Genomic DNA, 18,586 nt, shown 5'->3' on the forward strand with positions numbered 1-18,586 from the left:
CTGGCCTTGCAGCTTTGACCTTGAGAGTTGTCACATTACAAGATCCTTTTTGGTTGGAGAGCACATTGTGCCAACCCTTTTCCTGCTTGTCACAACATGCATGAAGAAATAAACTAGCCTGACATTATTTATTGCAAATGTTGTCCATCTGTAAGACATTATGTTGTGTGCACAAGAGGACATTTTGTACACATAAATATAGATAAATTACATATTGTAGAATGAGTTGTGAGCCCAATACATTTAGTGTTGTTTGTTAGAAGTAACTCCATACATCCAGGCCATTTAGTTTCATGTCAGGTTTATGGATATGTCTTCTTACTCCACATCACCTGCATCAATGCTGACTGAAATTTTAAATGTTTGTCCCGATTTCCTGATTATACTTTTACTATCCTTTTGTTCTTTGTGGGCAAAACATAATTAGGATTGAGCAGGCAAAAATCATTTTCCTTCTTTTTTTGTTTGCAATTCATAACTGAACTTTCAAGTGTCATTTTGCTGTGCCAGCATCACATTACATTTCATTAGTACTAAATTAAAGGTACATTCAGATGCATTTAATCCAGAGAGACTGGATTAAATGGTCTAGCCCACAGGTCAGACGAGGCACTGTGGGTCAGTCCCGTACCTGCGGGGACGCAGCACTCAGTCTGCCTCACTGCTTAACTCTCCGCAGACTGGCACATTTCACTATCTGAGCACCTTTCTTCACATCCACAGTATCGGGCTACATCGAGGGGGGAAGGGGTTGGCGGCAGACGAGGTGCGAGGATTGAGAACAGACGGGATGGCAGGAGCAGAACAAGAGGTTGAGGGAATGTTAGTAAGGGAGAGTAAAATAAAGGAGATGTGATGGGAAGAAGAGGATGAAGAAGGAAGACAGCAATGGAAGGAAGAAAGGTGATGGAATAGACAAGTGAGAAACAAATAAGTGACAGGAGAGGAAAGAGAGGGACAAAAGAAAGAAATTATGTATAAACAGTCAAGCAAGGACAGAAGTGATGGGTGGCAGTTGGAAAGACAGTTGGAGATAAGAGGGCATCAGAAACAGCTACAGTCTGTGGGATTCAGAGTAGACCTGTGTCAAATATTATTTGCAAACACATTTTTGAGTTGATTTCTTCATATTCAGACGGATGGGATTTGACCACATAAGACAATACACAAAGTGCCAGAAGATTTTTCACAATCAAAGGAACATTCTGAATTGTCACGATGTGATAAACCCCAATCCTCTGCTGCGTCCTGGTGTTTAAGTACAAAAAAGATTGTAAATAATATTTGGCCCAGCTCTGATTCGGAGAGTATTGCAGGTTTGAGTGATACAGCACACAGTCACAGTTGAAGGACTATAAACTTTAATGAAGGCAAAAAAAGACAGAAGAGTCAGTCATTGAGATAGAATGGAAAATATAACCACTTTGAGGAGCCACAATCAATTAATTCTGTCATTAATGTGCAAGAAACAAACATATGAAGTGTGGGCGCAGTTTTTAGTGATGACTAAAATGATGAACTGTGAGCACGTCACCCAAAGCAATAACAGCACCAGAGCAAAGTGGACTCATTTGTTCCTCTTGCATGCAGAAGATGAACTTGGGGCAGTAATATTTGGGTGGGCATTAATGTAACAAAAGGTCAGCACTCAAACAATTACCCAGCCAAGCTTCGCACTCAATCTTCGCAATTTAGGACTGACACATAAGAAAACAGGGCTATTGCTTTTAGGAATATGAGAACAAACACACAAAATGTGGTCTCAGCCTGTCGTAGTGAAGCTCATGCAGGTTAAGCTACTCAGGGACTGGTGGGATGTGCCTGGGAGACCACAAGGAGATAAGACTGTCAAGCTCACTGTCCCATGTTCACTGTAAACTAGCTACTACATGGATTTTAATCAAACAAGCCTTCATCAGATGGTGTTCAGCTGTTGTCATCTGATCTGATTCAGTCCATTTGGGCTCTAAGGACTCCCTGTGCATCCTAGCTAATAACGGGAGCCTAGGTGTTGTAAAGGCCTCACAGACCGACAGAGAGCTGCCTGCAGATCAGAAGCCCACCTTGCTGCTGTCCCGGCCCAGGATGGCGTAGCTCATGAACTGCTCAGCATCAACCTCCAGCTCGTTGGCGTCCTGCAGAGAACCCTCCACGCTCCCCTCCTGAACCCCCTCCTCACCTGAACCCTTCCCTCTGCGCACAACCTTACGCACAATCTATCACAAACGCACACACAGGAGGGTGGGAGAGAGTGATGGATGGAAGCAGAGAGTGGAAATAAGGCAGTGAAAAGACAGAGTTGGTGAAACAGAAAAAACAAAACAAAAATCTATTCATTTCTAAGAGACATACAGCATATCCAGAGTGTAATGAATGTGATGAACGCTGATGAACTTTGTAATGATTATTAGATTAATAATCATTATGTGGAGAGATGCTGAGTGAGAATCGTGACACTGACAGATGGGAAACAATTACTGGATTTCAGTTTAAGAACACAGGATAGAAACATGTTGAAAAGGCTGACCTTCTTTGTGACAATGTTTCCATGCTCATCCGTGAACTGTTCCTCGCTCACTTGTTCCCCAGGAAGATCTTCAACTTCATCGCCCTGCGGACAGAAAAGCATTTGAACCCTCGACTGTGTTTTTGTAATTTATGTTGTTTTAAAATTTCAAAAAACACACACACACACAAGCTGCTCTTTGTTCTTCTTGAAAGTACTGGACTCACATTTTAGTGTAAGTGCTACAAGACATAAAAAGTTAAGTAAACTCAGGAGGGAGGAAATAAAATTAGCACCCAGTAAATTATGGACTTGAAGCACGTTAAAATAGCTGTCACTGCAGTATAATTATTTGCATGCCATAAACCCCTTCACTAATTGGAAACACGGAGGAGCAGATGAACGACAGATGGGCGAGGGGTTAGAGGGCTGTTTGTGGAAGCAAGTAAATCCAACAGTTAGTCCAACTAATACATGTTAGCGACACTCAAAATTACAGTTCATCAAGTTCATGACAATGCTGCAATAGGCCCTATCTAGCTATACAGCTATTTATAAGCTCAAAGAAATTCCTACAGCTGGAGAAGTAAGGACAAGGGCCTGTCAAGTCCGAGTAGACCTGTTGGTGTTGACAGAGTCTGAGATACAGTAGGAAGAAAGTGCCTCGGAGTCCATGAGGCTTTTTAATAGAACTGGAGACTTGTTGAGCCCAAGACAATCTATTTACAACAGCAGAAAATAAATGTAGCCACGTCTGCACGGTCATTTGATGGTAGTTTTACTGAATCAAATTATTGGTGAGTGAATTGTTATTATTGTTGTGTTGACTTCATTGTCATATACATCATTTCCTCATGTACCTGTAGTTAATCCTCACTGCCGCTTTTGTAACACCCACTCAGTGCAGTAAATGCTGTCAAATAATTTACCCTTATTACTAAAAGCCTCTCCTGTATCACTACTGCATTTCGTCAAATACACTCCATCCTTCATCTTTTCACCCGCAGTTTTGTCTCCTTCTCTCTCCTGTTATTGTTGTTTTCCTGCCTGTAAATCCTCTCTCCAAATTTCTGCTCGACTGTCCCATGTCCCTCTGTCACTGTGTACCTTGAGGATGACCCTGCGGCGGACCACTCTGGTGGTGACGTTCTCCTCTTCATCAGCCACTCCCTCGACCTCGCCGAGCTCATGGTCGAGCTGGGCGTGAATGTAAGTGAGCACGGACCGCACAGAGCCGCTGGCTATGTGGAGGACATTCTGGCAGCTGATGACCAGGAAAGCCAGCAGCACGAAGCTGAAGAGGAGCTCTGTCACCAGGGCCCACATCCCCCTACTGTGATCCCTAGCAAATCAACTCAGCCCGCACACGAAAACACACTCCCGCAGCCTTCGGTGACTCCTGTCTCCCACGCAGCACCTCTCTCAGCTGAGAGATAGGGTAACAGCTGCAGCCTGCGGCCTTCTGTCACCAGTTCAGTCGCAGGTTGGTTGTTTGTCTTTCAGTTCATATCTGTCCTCCATTAGCTGGGGCAGTGGGCCCTTTCCTCAGGGCTCTATTCCTTCTTCTTCCCTCTGTTAGGTCAGGAGTAGCCACTCACTGACATCAAACCCAAGCAAAAGCAACCTTGGGAGTTTCTATTCCCACCTCTCTCTCTCTCTTTCTGACCATGTGATCTGTGGGCTTTAAATACCTCTGGCTACTCTTGTGTGGCTCTGTATGCTATGGTACAAGCACTAAGAAACGTGCCCCCTGACTTCCTTCAGGTACTCATTACTTTCACTAAAAAATATTCTCATCCTAGTGGACAAATTTCCTCAAAAAGCAGGACACAAACACACTGCATCCAAATGCAACAAAAACTTAGTTTAGTTCAAGTTCTCTCTTCCTTCACCAGTATGAACCACAAGCAAGCCCACAAAGGCTATTTCTGCTCTGACACACATTCACGGCTGAGATTGTCCTTTACAGTGTGATGTGGTGTTGTGCCAGAAAGTCAACACGTGGAAAGGACTGGAGTGGGTGGGGATCACGTAACATGAGTGGGACAGTGAGAATGCTTGCTATATTTGGCCGGACATGCTGCTTGTGCCCATCTTGGGGTAGACACTGTGTGTTTGGGTGTGTGTGTGTATGAATGTTTGTTTGCACTATGTGTCTTGGACCCAACATGAATCTACCATAATCTAATGCTGATTTGAACTTTAAGTCTGACTTTAAAGTGTAAAGGAGAGGCAACTAAAGGTCCCATATTCTACTCATTTAGAAGTTCATACTAATATTTAGAGGTCCTACCAGAACAGGTTTACATGCTGTAATGTTCAATAAACACATTATTTTTCAGCCTGTGTCTGAACGCTCCCTTATGGAAGAACAGAGCAGTCTGCTGCTTCGCTCTTCAACATGTTCGTGTACATGTTCGGGAGCTGGTGTTAGTGAGGAAATGGGGGGTGGATTCAAGAGATTTTTAGTGGGTGGGGACAGTCGCCTGCTGAAGAGTTGGAGGAGGTCACATGATCAACTGGTCCCCTTATGACATCATAAGGGGGGGGCAAAATCTAAACAGGGTATTTTCACACATGGACTGAAAAATGGAGAGGGAGAAAAATGTCTGTTCTCATAGTTTGAACCTCTCTATATACAGCAGGGACACATATTTATGTTGAAAAGACATTACAAAGTTGTTGTTGTCCTTTTTCTGGCTGCTCCCTTCCGGGGTCGCCACAGTGACCGTTTGGCGTTAGTTTTTTACACCGGATGCCCTTCCTGACGCAACCCTCGCCCCTTTTTGGTAGCCGGGACTGGGAGGAAGTCGAACCCGGGTTCCCCAGGCCGATGGCATGCGCAATTATCCACTGCGCTACCGGCCGGATAAAAGACATTACAAAGTACATTTTGCATAATATGGGACCTTTAAAGGTTGAGGACTACTGGCAAAATACAGCAGACTTGTGCTTGTTGTCTGATCTGTTCCAACTAACCCTAACCCTAACCCATGAGCTTGACATTTGTGCTTTACTATAACATTTGGTACTCACATTTATATTCACCTTGGGCTCAGTTGTAATAACATGATCCCTTAACGTTTTAGCAAATGGAAGCTTCTGATCTCTCGCAATTTGTCCATCCCTTTCATTTATGCCTAAATAATGACCTGTAAAACTATGTTAAGAGTGTGTTTAGTGCTTATAAGTTAACGTTAGTCTGCAAAGGCGCTAAAGTAAGATGGTGATCATGAAAAACATTGTATTAGCATTTTAGCATTGTCATTATGTTAAAGCACAAACTCACAGAGCTGCGAGATTGTAGACTGTTATTCTTGTTATTAATGCTGATTTGTTGAATGTTTAGCCTATGCAACATCTATCACTCCCTACAAAGTGAGAGAGATATCTGTAATAAGTGATTATTTATCATGGAGGACAAACATCCCTCTTATTTTGCAGAGGAGGAGCAACATACTCACCTGGCCCTTCAGGCGCACGTCGTCCCAGGCCCTCAGCTCTGGTACCCTGTGTGGGAAGCCCAAACCCTTCTCAAACGGCTGGGTACCTCTGAAGTGCCCCCGTAAGATCTCCGAGTGCCCCATGTCCCTCACAGGCTGAAGCAAGGCCTCCTGGGACACGTGGGACTGGTCTCCGTCCACAGCGTTGCATACTGATGACATCATGGTGTCCATGGCCTGCCTGGGTTTCGGCTGACTGCCCACCCAGGCCTGTGTAGGGTCAGTGACAGGGATCCATCCCGGCCCCGTCTGTTCCTGCAGGTAGGAAAGGAAAGAGCCTCCACCACCTCCGTTTCCACCATTACCTGACCTGGAAGGAAAGAATGGATAAATGTGGAGGTGGTACGCGTACTGTGAATGCTTACTCCAAGGAAAGTATAACAAGTTATCATAACCCCTTAGCGTCACTTCCTCTACAGGAAATTTAAAGACAAGTTCCAGTTCACCACTGACATGCAACAAAGACAAATGGGATGTTAGCAGAGATCTATTGTTTTATTGGCGTGATTGTATCACCTGAGGGGCAGGCAGAGGTCTGGCTCACCTGTCTCCATTTCGGTCTGCAACACAGCTCAGACCAGGTGACTCACTCAGCCGAGCATACACCCTTTGCTGTCCTGCAACAAGAGAAAGCCCTTCCACTGAGCCCGTCCCTCCTTCTCCTCTTCCTCCTCCTCCTCCAGCTCCATCTCCACCAGTCGTACTGGTGAATGCTGATGCCTCCGAACTTGCCTCTGACCCCTGACCATTGTTCAGCCCGTTAAGATTGATCCCAGCGATGGTGCCCCCAAGTGAGGCTGGCGTGGCAGTGCTGAGCGAGTCAACGCCCATCTCTGAATCATCTTCGGGTAGCTCAATGGAACCACTCAGCACCCCACCCCCTCCGCTGGCTGCGCTGGCCTGACTAGCCGGCCGACCCAGACTTCCATACGGCAGCCCCAGCAGACCCTCTGAATCGTCAGCATTGCTGCACTCCAGCGAGGAGTCCTCCACAGGCACCAGGGAGGGGCTGTTGCCTGAGGGCCACACCTGCACATCAGACATCTCCATGAGGGTGTCTTCTTCTGTGGTGGCAATTGGTGCGCAGTCCAGGCTGGAGACTTCCTGCCAGTAAGGCTCAGCGCCCAGCGGGGAGGGCAGGCTGTACTGCATGGAGGCCGGTGAGAGAAGCTCATCCTGCGCGAGCCCATAACCTGGAGCGAGACAGAGAGAGGCACACTGACACCCGGCCCCCCGCCTCGCTCCCCACCTCAACCCCACAGCACCGGGACCCCGGGAGGGGATAAGTGCCCCTGCCCAGGAGCTGGGCATCTAGGGGAGGAGTAGAGGAGGCTGAAGGGACAAATGGGGGAGGAGTGGGGGAGGAGAAAGGGGAGGGCCAAGACAATAGGAGCTGGAATAAAAGTGCAAGGAGCTTAGGACAAGAGAGCAAGGGCAGCTTTTAGAAGAGGGTTTGTCAAGCTCGATCAGCCAGCGCTGACGGTGAGAGCAGCAGCGGCAGCAGCAACAGACACAGCCAGACGGACTGAGAGAGACTGACACTGAGGTTCGGACCCAGCAGTGACTGATGCTGCACTGCTGGCTGCCACCTGCGGGGAGACGGACAGGAATTACTGCCTCTGCCCCCAACCTGGGGCTGGGACACACACCTGTCCGGCAGGGACACACACTTTGTCACACATACACATGCCATGAACGCGCTCTGTCACTCCCCGTCTCATACTATCACACACATACACTCACGCTCAGATATGCATGCATTCAAACCCACTCAAAAAACAGGCAGGTTAATATTATTGTCAGGCTGGTTAGCATGCACGCAGGCAATCTCATTCCCTCCTCACACACAAGAGCACACACGTCAGCTCACTCCACACAGCTAGTTGCTCTCTCACAGGCACATATTCATTATAATGCATTCAGTATAGCACGACTATATAAACATATAATCTGCAGTATTGCTCATATTTATACCAACACATATACAGTAGACTTGATTTTCCTTCTGTTGTGAAAGTCACAGGGTTGCTGCCTCAAACATAAATTCGACCTAGCATTTGAAGTGCAATTGTGTCAATTAGTAAAACTGCACATTGTCAGTGTGCTGTGGACTCAGGTCACTCCTACAACTGTGTCGGACACTCTTTGTAATAATATCTTCTTTTTTGTAAAGGCAGACCTGGCATGATAGAGCACAATGTCACAGCAGCAGGAATGTTTTCCATTGAGATAATAACTGCATATTGCACAAAAAGAATGAAAAATCTGAATATGAAGCCTGATAAAAGCAATGCAGAATTGCATCTTAATCTTAATTGTATCTGTCTTGTTACATGATCATAAATTATTAGCTGAATAGTTTATGTTCCAGTTTTGATGAGTGGCAATGCAGGTAAAGCAAAGTGTGAGTGGTACTATGACTGTAACACTACAGGACGTGTGTTACAGGACCAAGAAGTACATTGAGCAGAGGATGAAACAGGAGATGTAGGTAAGAGCAGGAAGTGGAGGCGATTCCTCCTCTGCAAGAGCGTGTGCATGTGTGTGTGTGTGTGTGTGTGTGTGTGTGTGTGTCTGTGAAAGAGAGAGAGAGAGTGACTGACTGTGTGTGTGCATAGGGTGAGCGCAGGATGTAACTTGATTCATGGCTGGCAGTACTGCTGTTGAATATTGCTGAGAGTGCAGGAGATATTTGTGACACCTCTTGTCCTACTTTCTGCTTTCTCTCTCAGCCTCTCAACTCCTGTCTGTTGTGTGTATATATAGTAGTGATCATTCAAATACATTCATATTTTTTATTATGTGCTAGGTATATGTGCTAAAAAACAAAACAAAAATCAGTTGTAAAAACAGCGCTGACTTTAGACGTCTATTGCTAATGAAAATCAGATATTTATTTATATATATGTATATATAAATAAAAGTTTAAAATCATCATTCCGTATTTATTTGGGGTCACAACAGAAGATACTGAATTATCTGCTCTGTCAGGTTCCTTTTAAGTTTAGGGGCCACAGCCACAATAATATAATATATATAATAATATAAGCTGAGTTGTGTTATAAGTCTGTTTTTGGTGACACCACACAAAATACAACATGAGAATTTTTGTTTGCTATGAATTTGTTGGTGAATAGCTTTGTCAGTCCTCTCTCTCAGTGTTAGTAGATGAGGCAATGATGGTGAAAGACAGAGATTTACAAAAGAAAGAAATAGGGGAAATGGGCGAGTGTGACATGGAAAATGTAGCTGCGATTTCATGACCCCCCCCCCCGATTGAAAGTCATAAGTACAGAAAAACAAAGCAGTGAAGCTCATGTAAAAATACACAAAAAGGAAATATACTCCATTTGCTCAGACACTTAAACACAGATAGACTGGGCACACATGTTTATGGGAGACACAGTTTACAACTTAAAACACACATAGAGAGACGCTCACACTGATGCACTCACACAGACTATTTGATGACTTCACATAAAACAATAAGCACATTTACAATATAAAATTGACATAAAACACATATATTTCACTCAAAATAACCCATCACATGGACACAGTTTACATAGAATCAGTGACATACAAAAACAACCACAACATTCATACATGAACAGAGCAAACGCAAGTCAAAGTTCACAAAAAAAGGTTTGTGGCCTTTTTTTTTTTTACCCCCCCCATGGGACAGATCAGTGAGGAGGAGCATTCACAGTATGCATGCCATGCAGCGACACGTGTCCTGTAGGTCAAGCAGCATTAGGTGCCGATGCAGAGTTTGAGTCGTCATCTCCAACAAGCCAGAGTTACTCCTGCCCCTCATCCCAGTGTCTCCATGCAAACACAGGGGGAGATGAGCGATGAAAGTCAGCCGTGTGCACATGCATACAGGCAGGAGGGCAGGGAAAGAAGGGATGGGAAAAGGGGGAAAAGACAGAGCAGGAAAAAGAGAAAAGAAGGGCAGCAAGGAAGAAGGAGGAGTATAAAAAGGGGTGATGGTCACAGACAGAAACAGCGAGAGAGAGCGAGGGTCACCTCCCCCCTCCCAGTGGGTGCTGAGTACACAGTCTGTGTGAAGGGTATCGGTCACAAGAGCGGACACTTAAAAAGGTGGGGTTTTCAAGAGCACAAAAATAAAGAAAATGCACGAATAGTCGCAAAAAAAAAAAAAAAGATAAAGATGTGGGTCAGAGGTCAACATGAGGTCGGCATGAGGTCAGAGTTCGGAGAGGAGTGAGAAGGAGGAAGAGTAGGACGGCTAGGCTGCAGATGACATGTCCAGAGAAACACAGAGAGAGGGACAGATTCACAGGGAATGAAAACAGGGCTCCCAAAAGGACATTCAGTGCACCAACATTAGCCCTAAAGAGACTCAAACTACACCCCATGCATCCACAGGCAGAGAGAATCTAAATGTCCCCTTACAAAAGTCTGCAGGGGGAGGTCCTATTCCATCACGGTCTACTGTATCTGTTTGTCTTTTAACCTAGAGATGGTCTGTAATAAGTCTTACCTACAACAGAGGTGCACTAGAACTATGAAGGAAAACTGAAGTAAAATCCTCCAGACATTGTGTCGACAAAAAGAGGGAAAGACAGGTAATGACAGAGAAAGGTAGAATAAAGGCTGCAGTATAACTCATTCCTCTACGCTGGCGACTATTTTTTCAGCTTTTGGTTAAAGACATTTTGAATAAAAAACACTATTTTGATAATAAGAAGAAATCAGCTCCTTCTATGTGGAGGACTGAACATGACTTGAAGGAATAGTTCGACAATTTGGGAAATACTGATGCTGCTGAGGATTAGATAAGACGATTGACGCCACTCTTTTTTTGTACAGTAAATTTGAAGCTACCGCTAGCGTCTGGTTAACTTGGCATAAAGACTGGACACAGGGGGAAACAGCTAGCCTGCCTCTGTCCAAACACTGAAGAATCAACCTACCAGCACCTCTAAAGCACGGTAATTAACATGTTTTACCTGGTTTATTACATAGAGGTGTAAAAACAACAAGTTGTTGAACGGGTGCAGCAACTTCTTGGAGCTGCCACTGGTTTCCTGGTAAGAAGTTACTTCACCCAGTCAAAAAACAGAGGCTGGCCAGGCCACACTAGGTGTTTCCCCTTGTTTCCAGTCTTTATGCTAAGCTAAGCTAACCAGCTGTTTGTGGTAGCTTAATATTTACTGTACAGACATGAGAGTGATATTGAACCTCTCATCTAACTTTTGGCAAGAAAGCAAATTTCCCAATATGTCACACTATTGCTTTACAATGAAGTAAATTAATTAGTTTTAAATTAACTGTTGAAACATGAATAAATAAACCTGATGCAGAAGGAGAGAGAAAAAATTATGTGTTTTGCCCCACAATATTTATTTTAATGGTGTGGTGTGGTGTCATTCTTAATTTCTTTGAGCATTTCTTTGCCTGTTTCATCTATTTATTGGAATATTTCTTAATTTATCTGGCTGCTTAATTCCTTGACTTATTTTATTTTATTTATTTATTTAAGTCAGGTTTGGTCCTCCACTTGGTCACTGTACCTTTAGGACCCACTTAATCCAGACAATAAATCATAAAACTCTTGAAACCCATCACTGAGATAATTGTGAGACTAGAACAAGACACAATATCCAAGTATTCGAAGCGCCACTGCGTTTTTTAACGCCAAACGTCGAACAAAGCAGGAACGGCCTTTGGGAGGCAGGTAGTGAGACAGAAAGACAGACAAGACAGATACACGGTTATCAGATTCACCGCAGCTGTGATCTGAGCGTCTCCCTTTTCACCCTTTGACCCTCATGGTCGTATCTGTATGCATTGTTACATCTCTGAGTATTGCTCCAGTTTTCACAGAGTCGGACCTGTCACCTGTCGGACTGACTGCACTGGAGAAGAGAAGCCAGCCCAGTAAGAAGCAGAGCTCACACCAGTCCAATGGTGAAAATGGAGTCAATAAGATGTAGGTTATGCATGTGTGAAGGACACCATGAGGAAAAAGAGTAAAAGACTGAGGACTGACAATTCTTAAGGAGGTCAGTTAAGCTATGCTATACTTACAGTATGATCTATGTGGACTGATCATGTATGACAGTGTTGTTTTATAGACAAAATATCACACTAAAACGTCTCTAATTTAATAATGGGCAGTAAAACTCTTAATATAATCAAATACTGACTAATTCTTTGACATGAAAACAAAATGACAACAATGACACTAATAAAACTATAACTAGGAATAGTAAGATACTTTACTTATCTCTATGAGGAGTGTTTTCTTATTCATTTGAGGGCTGCTTGCATAGTCGGCATCTAATCGTTATTTTTGTATGCTTCACTCTACTTTTCATCACATTGAATGAATACATAGAGAACTGTGGAGCCAAAGGCACTACAGGGTTTGTAGTTCAATAGGAGTGTCCTGAGTCCCTCTGCGTGTTGTTGGGGTAAAATCCTGCAAAAGTTTGCCGTTTGTGGCAGCGTTCATACACAACAGCATCACGCGAAATAAATAAGAAAGACATGGCGACAACAAAGAGAGTTAGGGGGGAATCAAACTTTACTTTGCCATGAGGGGATTTTAGGGAATGAGGAAGTATTTTATTGGAATGGTGGTTCAGGGTCAAAGCAGAGGGGACATGGGCAAAGGGCTGCATAGTGGGATTTTAGGGGGAAGGGGGACTTACCATTGGTCATACCAGGGGAGAGGTGCTCTCTCTCATTGTGTCGGCGTCTGCTGAGATCTCGGGAGCCCTGTCTCGCAGGCTGAGGCGGCTGGCCCTCCAACATGTTGACTATGTCCATACGGTCAATACTCTTCAGAGCTGTGTACAAGCTCTCCACTGCAGCGAAGACACACGAGGGAGAGACACAAGCAGGCAAGGAAAAGGAGAAGGAGGGGAGGGGTTCCCAGGACAAATAGCAGCGCCATTACAACACCAATCTGACTCTGACTGGGTTAAAGAGGCAGACACTGGTGTAAATAAAGGTATGAGAGGATGAGAGCGATCTCATATACTCACTCTTGGCCCTCTTGCCCTCGCGGGTGGCCCACAGGTTGAGCAGTGCAGAGCTCTGCTCCAACAACGAGTTGGGATTCTCCACACGGATCTTGTTGATGTCGTCCACGCTGAGCTGAAGCTCACGTGCCAACTCTGTGCAGAGGACGAGTCAGAAAAGATCAAGTAAGCGAGGTAAATACTTACGTCATTTCACTTATGAGTCATGCCGCTAACAGCGTACACAGTCTTGTTCTTAAGATGGCTCTCGCTTCACAGCAGCTCTACCCACAAGAGGCAGAATAATCGGCAATGGCTCTTGGCAGGAAAACAGAAAATAATTAGTTTCATTGGCTGGTTGCCATGTATTAACATGCAGCGAGCTAGGCAAGCTTGTTAGACATAAGGTAAACATGGATGGTTCACAGCACATAAAAACAGATTCTGTATGTTCGTGTTCACTCACCAGCCCAGCTTAGTCCCAACTGTTCTGCAATGACAGCCATCTTCAGCTCTGTCCTCTCCATGGCACTCATTGATGCTGCACAAATCAGACCAGGACAGTCAATTTAACATCTGACTCTGCTAAACATTAAGCCGAGATTATCCCTGCATTGCAACATTCATTCCGTTTACTGAAGAGTGCTGTAGATGAAGTAATATGAAAAAAAACTGCAGCTTTGCAAAAAAATTAGAAAAGCCATTATTCTGTGCCTTATTTATCATCATGACAAAATAAGCTGGTTTAATCATTTACAAGTGGGACAATGAAAGCGTCATACCCATAGCAGGTTCATTTAGGGCGCTGTATCTTTCTCTTAAAGCCAGTGGGGTCAGAGTTCGCCTCCGGTCTTCACTCCCAATAATCTGCAAGTTACCAGAAAACAAGTCTGTCATCATCTCAGGGAAAATGACTAAATACACCATGTGTGTCTAACTCCTCTAAGCTAACCCCAGAGAGCTTTACCTTGATACACGGAGGCATGGTGATGTTGAGGTTACAGAGCACATGCTGGCTGTCCTCATACTTGGTGGACTTGCGAAGGAAAGACAGAAATCCAGTGTGCTCTTTACTGCTGTCTCTCACCTTGGACATGTAGACACAAGGAAAGCAATGAGGACACATGCATGTGCAGAGTCGAGAAAGAGCAGGTGGGGTGACGGTGAGCGATGAAGAATAGAAAACAGAGGAAATGTTTGTAAGAGAAAATCAAATGGCGATACCTTAACAGAGACAGGAAGTCGGTTATCTCTGAAGGCCTGGAAGCTAAAGCACCGGGGCTGCTGGGTGGCCTTCCTCACTGGCATGAGATTCCCCGAACACTCCAGGTGAAGCGGCATTCCCTCCATCACCTGAAAGATGTGACACATGAATTAGACAAAGTGGGGAGAATGGCCCCAGCAGGACCCGTGTCCCCCCTATTGCCGCACTTGTTTGAATGTCCTCGTCTCTGAACTGACCTCTATGTCTCTGCTGCGAGCCACCTCTGTGAAGTTCTCATGCTGTTCCAAGGTTTTATCCATCTTATCGTCAGTCATGCAGTAGCAGCGCAGGCGGCCCTCACGCAGCTCGTTCATCTTTGCAAACACCACAAACTTTGCCATGTAGGGCACAGCTGACAGCTCTCTGTAGAGCAGGTTGGCAAAGGAGACGGCCTCAGCTGTCCGAGGGCAGTCTGCGAGCCAGAATCTGAGAGGAAACAATGACATGTAATCGCTGCAGTGTACATAAATCCATCTATTCAATGTCAGCTATAATCACAGATAAACTGACTGCTAGAATAATGGGAGACGGTAACGATTTGGATTAAACTTAGTTTTACGGTACGATGGCTGACATATGTTGCCAAATGATCTTACCTTGCTGAAACATTGGTTGTGAAACTGGCACAGTCATTAGCATACATAAGCTTGGTGGTGCCTGTTATGTCTTCCCATTGCGCTGGGGCTGTGCCACCTGGGAATCAGACGGGATGAGAGAGGGCAAACTGGTTAATCTAGCTTTAGGTCATAAAGAGGCAGTCTTGTGGTGACAGTGTTTGTACAAAATAAGAACAAAACCTTTTTTATTCAACTGAAATCACTGACATCTGAAAGGAAACTGATCCTGTCGACAAAGACACTTCCTCACCCACCCACCCACCCACCCAACGCCCCGTCGTGGCATGCAGTACCTATGACAGAGCACAGCAGACGCAGACTGGTGGTGTCGCCCTCTCCAGAGTCTCGGGGACTCTCCTTCCAGGACGGGGGCAGAGGGATACGCAAGCCGATGGGTCGGTGAAACTTGCGCCGCCGAGGCTCCACGGTGACCACAGGGCTAAAGTTTGCCTGGTTACCGAGCAGCTTTGCAACCAGCTCATCAGGAACTGGCTGAGCCTGAGGTTGAAAGTAAATGATAGAGAGAGGGGGTACATAACACGGGCACAGGTTTGATGATATGGTGGAAATAAGGGAACATATGAAGAAGCGATGGAGATTTAAAAAAAAGATGTTAGGATAAAAGGTAGAATGAGATAAGAGGAGGTCCATGGTGGTGTGATGGATGAGAGGGAAAAAAAGGATAAAAGAGAGGACAACCAAATAGGGAAAAATTAAAGATGAAGAAAAAGAGAGAGAAGAGTCCACAGTGAATAAAATACCTCATGGTGTAAACAATATATTTGGAATGACAATAGCAACACAAAGTGGCAGAAGGACTTAATGACTGTTTTTTATTGTAAAATGTAACAGAACGTGTTAACATGAAACTTTTTACAATCATTAATACAAAATGGATATCACAGAAAAAGGCACTGTGGTTTTTCACAAGGCCATTCATGACAATATTACAACATTTAGTTAGTTATTGCAACATTTTAATTAAATGGATATGTTCCTAAAATTACGAAATGAAGTTAAAATATAAAGTAAAAAGAATCTTTGATAATGTCTATTTTACTTACGCTTAGTTACATTCACTATTTTCAGTTTATGGCATGTGTGGTAGCACGTTAGTTAGCTTTCATTCATTTGTGTCTAAGCTGCTGAACCAAAACATGCACTAGAAGGTCCATTTACATTTTATCTACCTTTCATTTTGGTTTACGGAAACATATTCTCACAGCGGATTTCCAAGATTGTTAAAAATATGAATTACTGCAATCACAGTTTTGAACTGGAATAAAATCTTGTCAGGAGAACGAACACACTGCAAAACAGATTGTGGGTACATGTAACCCGTCAAAATAAAATCACATGCGAAAGGAACCTTGAAATCAGTTCAGCCAATGAATCTAAGAAAATGGTGCATATTTATACAACAAACATATGCAAATAATTATGAAGACAGGAAACATGACATTTAATAAATAAACGTGTAAATAAATGTTTTAATAAATGTATCAAATTATTAGAGGCTGAAATGAGTAAATATGGAAATTAGCACTGTGCTAAAATAAATAAAATCTTGTGATCCATGACTGGATTGTTGCTTTTCGAGACTGTAATCTGCAAATCAACCATATCAAAAAAATTGACTGCCACTAAAGTCAAGTATTAACTGAACAACTGGCCTCTTGTCTTTGGTGAGTATGTTTGATAAAACTAGAAGATTCTCAAAGTACAGACGGGGAGCTAAAAGCTTCAACAAACACTGATATAACTGAAATTAAAAGGTGGAACGATCAGATGCTCAGGTGGAAACACTTCTGTTCTTCAGAAGAAAAAGGCCTTTTATATGATACAGACATTCATGATACCAAGCGAGTATAAACTTAAACAGTCTTTCCTGGCTATAGCAAGAATGTGGGAGATTTCTCATCAGCTAACTGAATTTAAATTAATCTCAAATTAATGTGTTATATATGCTAAATACAGGTCTTCACCAGTGACATAAATACATTAGTGAAAAAGACATGATTGAAGGTAAAACAAACGATAACATATCAGCACTAAATGAGCAGTCCACAGTTTTATAAAAGGTACCAAGTGCATGCACTGTGTGAAATAAAAGGTCCTAAAATGCAAAAAGCAAAATAAACAAACAGAAAACTAAATCGGGAAAACTTGGCACAAGCACTGATATGATCAGGTCATTCCACGATCAATCACAGTACATCCAACATGCTTTTTTTTTTTTTCAGGCAATACAGGCATTAACGATTTTGTCTTTCTTCTCCTTCCTTCTCCTCATCGTCCCATCTCACCTGCAGCCCCAGGCGGACTCGTTTGGTCACCGCCGTCTCAGGAAACGAGGCCTGGACCATCGGCACCAGTTTACTTGTCAGTGAGCCTCCCTCTGGTCCGATCAGGTCGCTCTCTTGCTGGACTCGTGACACCACGGCAAAGTAAAGGGGGAAGTCTGTGGAGATGATGCGACGGATTCGCTTCTTCCCGAGCTCCTCTTGACTTTCTAAGTCTGAGGAGATGACAGAAGGTTTAATTCTCAAGGAGCGACGCAACCCAGCCACTTGTTTGAGCGTGACGCGTTTGACCTCTTACCCTCGTCCATCCCATTGAGGATCGTTTCGAGCACCTCGTCACCGTAGCGATTGCGATGTTCTTTCCACACTGAGCCATTTTCGCTCCTCAGCACCACAAGCTCCCGGTCACCACGACCCAGAGCAGCAAAGTGGGGAATCTCCACTATCACAGGTCTGCCACACAACACACAAGGAATTATACATAAATAAATGTAATTATTTACTAGTAAATACATAAAATAATAAGAAAACAAGGAAACGAGGCTGGATATTCTACTACTGTCGCCTGTGTGAACTTGGAACTAGAAAAAACCTTTACAGTGTCATAATTTATTCAATATTAAACATTAAATGTTTGGAAGATGATGCAGTAAATCATAATATTCTCCACTGGGTCTTAAAAATGTCATCATTCAATAATCTTAAATGAAACATAAACAGACGCATATAGCAAACAGTCTGTTCATAAATATTTTCTGTGCATTTGGAAGAAGCACAAAAAATGATTTCTATTTCCAGTTTCAGTTCCTTCCTCACCCCAGGAACTGCATGCCAGCTGGACCCAGGGAGATGATCCTGCTGGCCAGCCCCTCTCCCTCCACCAGCGGAGGGGGGCTGGTCAGCTTCTGCGGCTTCACCAGGCGGCAGGTGATGCGGGTGGGTGCCGCACAGGTCCGTGGAGGAATGATGACACGCAGACCGTTATGCCTGCTGCCTCGCATTGAGCCGCCCCGAGCATCTACCATGAAACTAACCAGGAACCTGTTAAGGAACGAAGAAGAAGAGACGATTAGCTGCCAGATCAGGTATTAAACAGAGATGAAGTGAAATGCTTTCTTCTGCGTGGTTGCTGGGCTGACCCTGTGTGTATGGGACTGGCGACTGGGCTGACGTTGTCTGACGTCTCAGTGGCGGGGCTGCTGGGGATCAGCGAGTCCTCGTCATACTCTTTGGGCAGTGGAAGTGGAGTGTGTTGCTACAACAGACAGAAAGACATCAAGGCTCACGACATTCTCAAAAGAACACAGTTTAGCTTAAGGCTTTATATGAACCCAAAAGTGTATTACTTACAGGATATGAGAGGACTGTGATGACAGATTATGACCCTGTACCCATTTT

General features: G+C 44.2%; 1 protein-coding gene across 1 annotated transcript in view; it reads right to left on the reverse strand.

Moving 5' to 3' along the window:
* The window catches only part of LOC139203494 (ankyrin-1-like), a 39,757-nt gene that overhangs the window by 1,136 nt on the left and 20,035 nt on the right, over positions 1–18,586 (reverse strand). The window contains exons 26-43 of the mRNA XM_070833276.1: positions 18,328–18,443; positions 18,005–18,229; positions 17,487–17,641; positions 17,192–17,403; positions 15,179–15,383; positions 14,865–14,961; positions 14,466–14,694; positions 14,229–14,357; positions 13,972–14,091; positions 13,787–13,871; positions 13,471–13,545; positions 13,029–13,160; positions 12,693–12,848; positions 6,554–7,202; positions 5,971–6,319; positions 2,528–2,611; positions 2,064–2,216; positions 632–730 (exon numbers count right to left, since the gene is read on the reverse strand). Coding sequence (XP_070689377.1) covers positions 659–730; positions 2,064–2,216; positions 2,528–2,611; positions 5,971–6,319; positions 6,554–7,202; positions 12,693–12,848; positions 13,029–13,160; positions 13,471–13,545; positions 13,787–13,871; positions 13,972–14,091; positions 14,229–14,357; positions 14,466–14,694; positions 14,865–14,961; positions 15,179–15,383; positions 17,192–17,403; positions 17,487–17,641; positions 18,005–18,229; positions 18,328–18,443 — 3,243 coding nt within the window. The 3' untranslated portion in view covers positions 632–658. The remainder of the gene's footprint in view (positions 1–631; positions 731–2,063; positions 2,217–2,527; positions 2,612–5,970; positions 6,320–6,553; positions 7,203–12,692; positions 12,849–13,028; positions 13,161–13,470; positions 13,546–13,786; positions 13,872–13,971; positions 14,092–14,228; positions 14,358–14,465; positions 14,695–14,864; positions 14,962–15,178; positions 15,384–17,191; positions 17,404–17,486; positions 17,642–18,004; positions 18,230–18,327; positions 18,444–18,586) is intronic.

This window comes from Pempheris klunzingeri, chromosome 7 (assembly GCF_042242105.1).
Source record: "Pempheris klunzingeri isolate RE-2024b chromosome 7, fPemKlu1.hap1, whole genome shotgun sequence".
NCBI classification, from domain to species: domain Eukaryota; kingdom Metazoa; phylum Chordata; class Actinopteri; order Acropomatiformes; family Pempheridae; genus Pempheris; species Pempheris klunzingeri.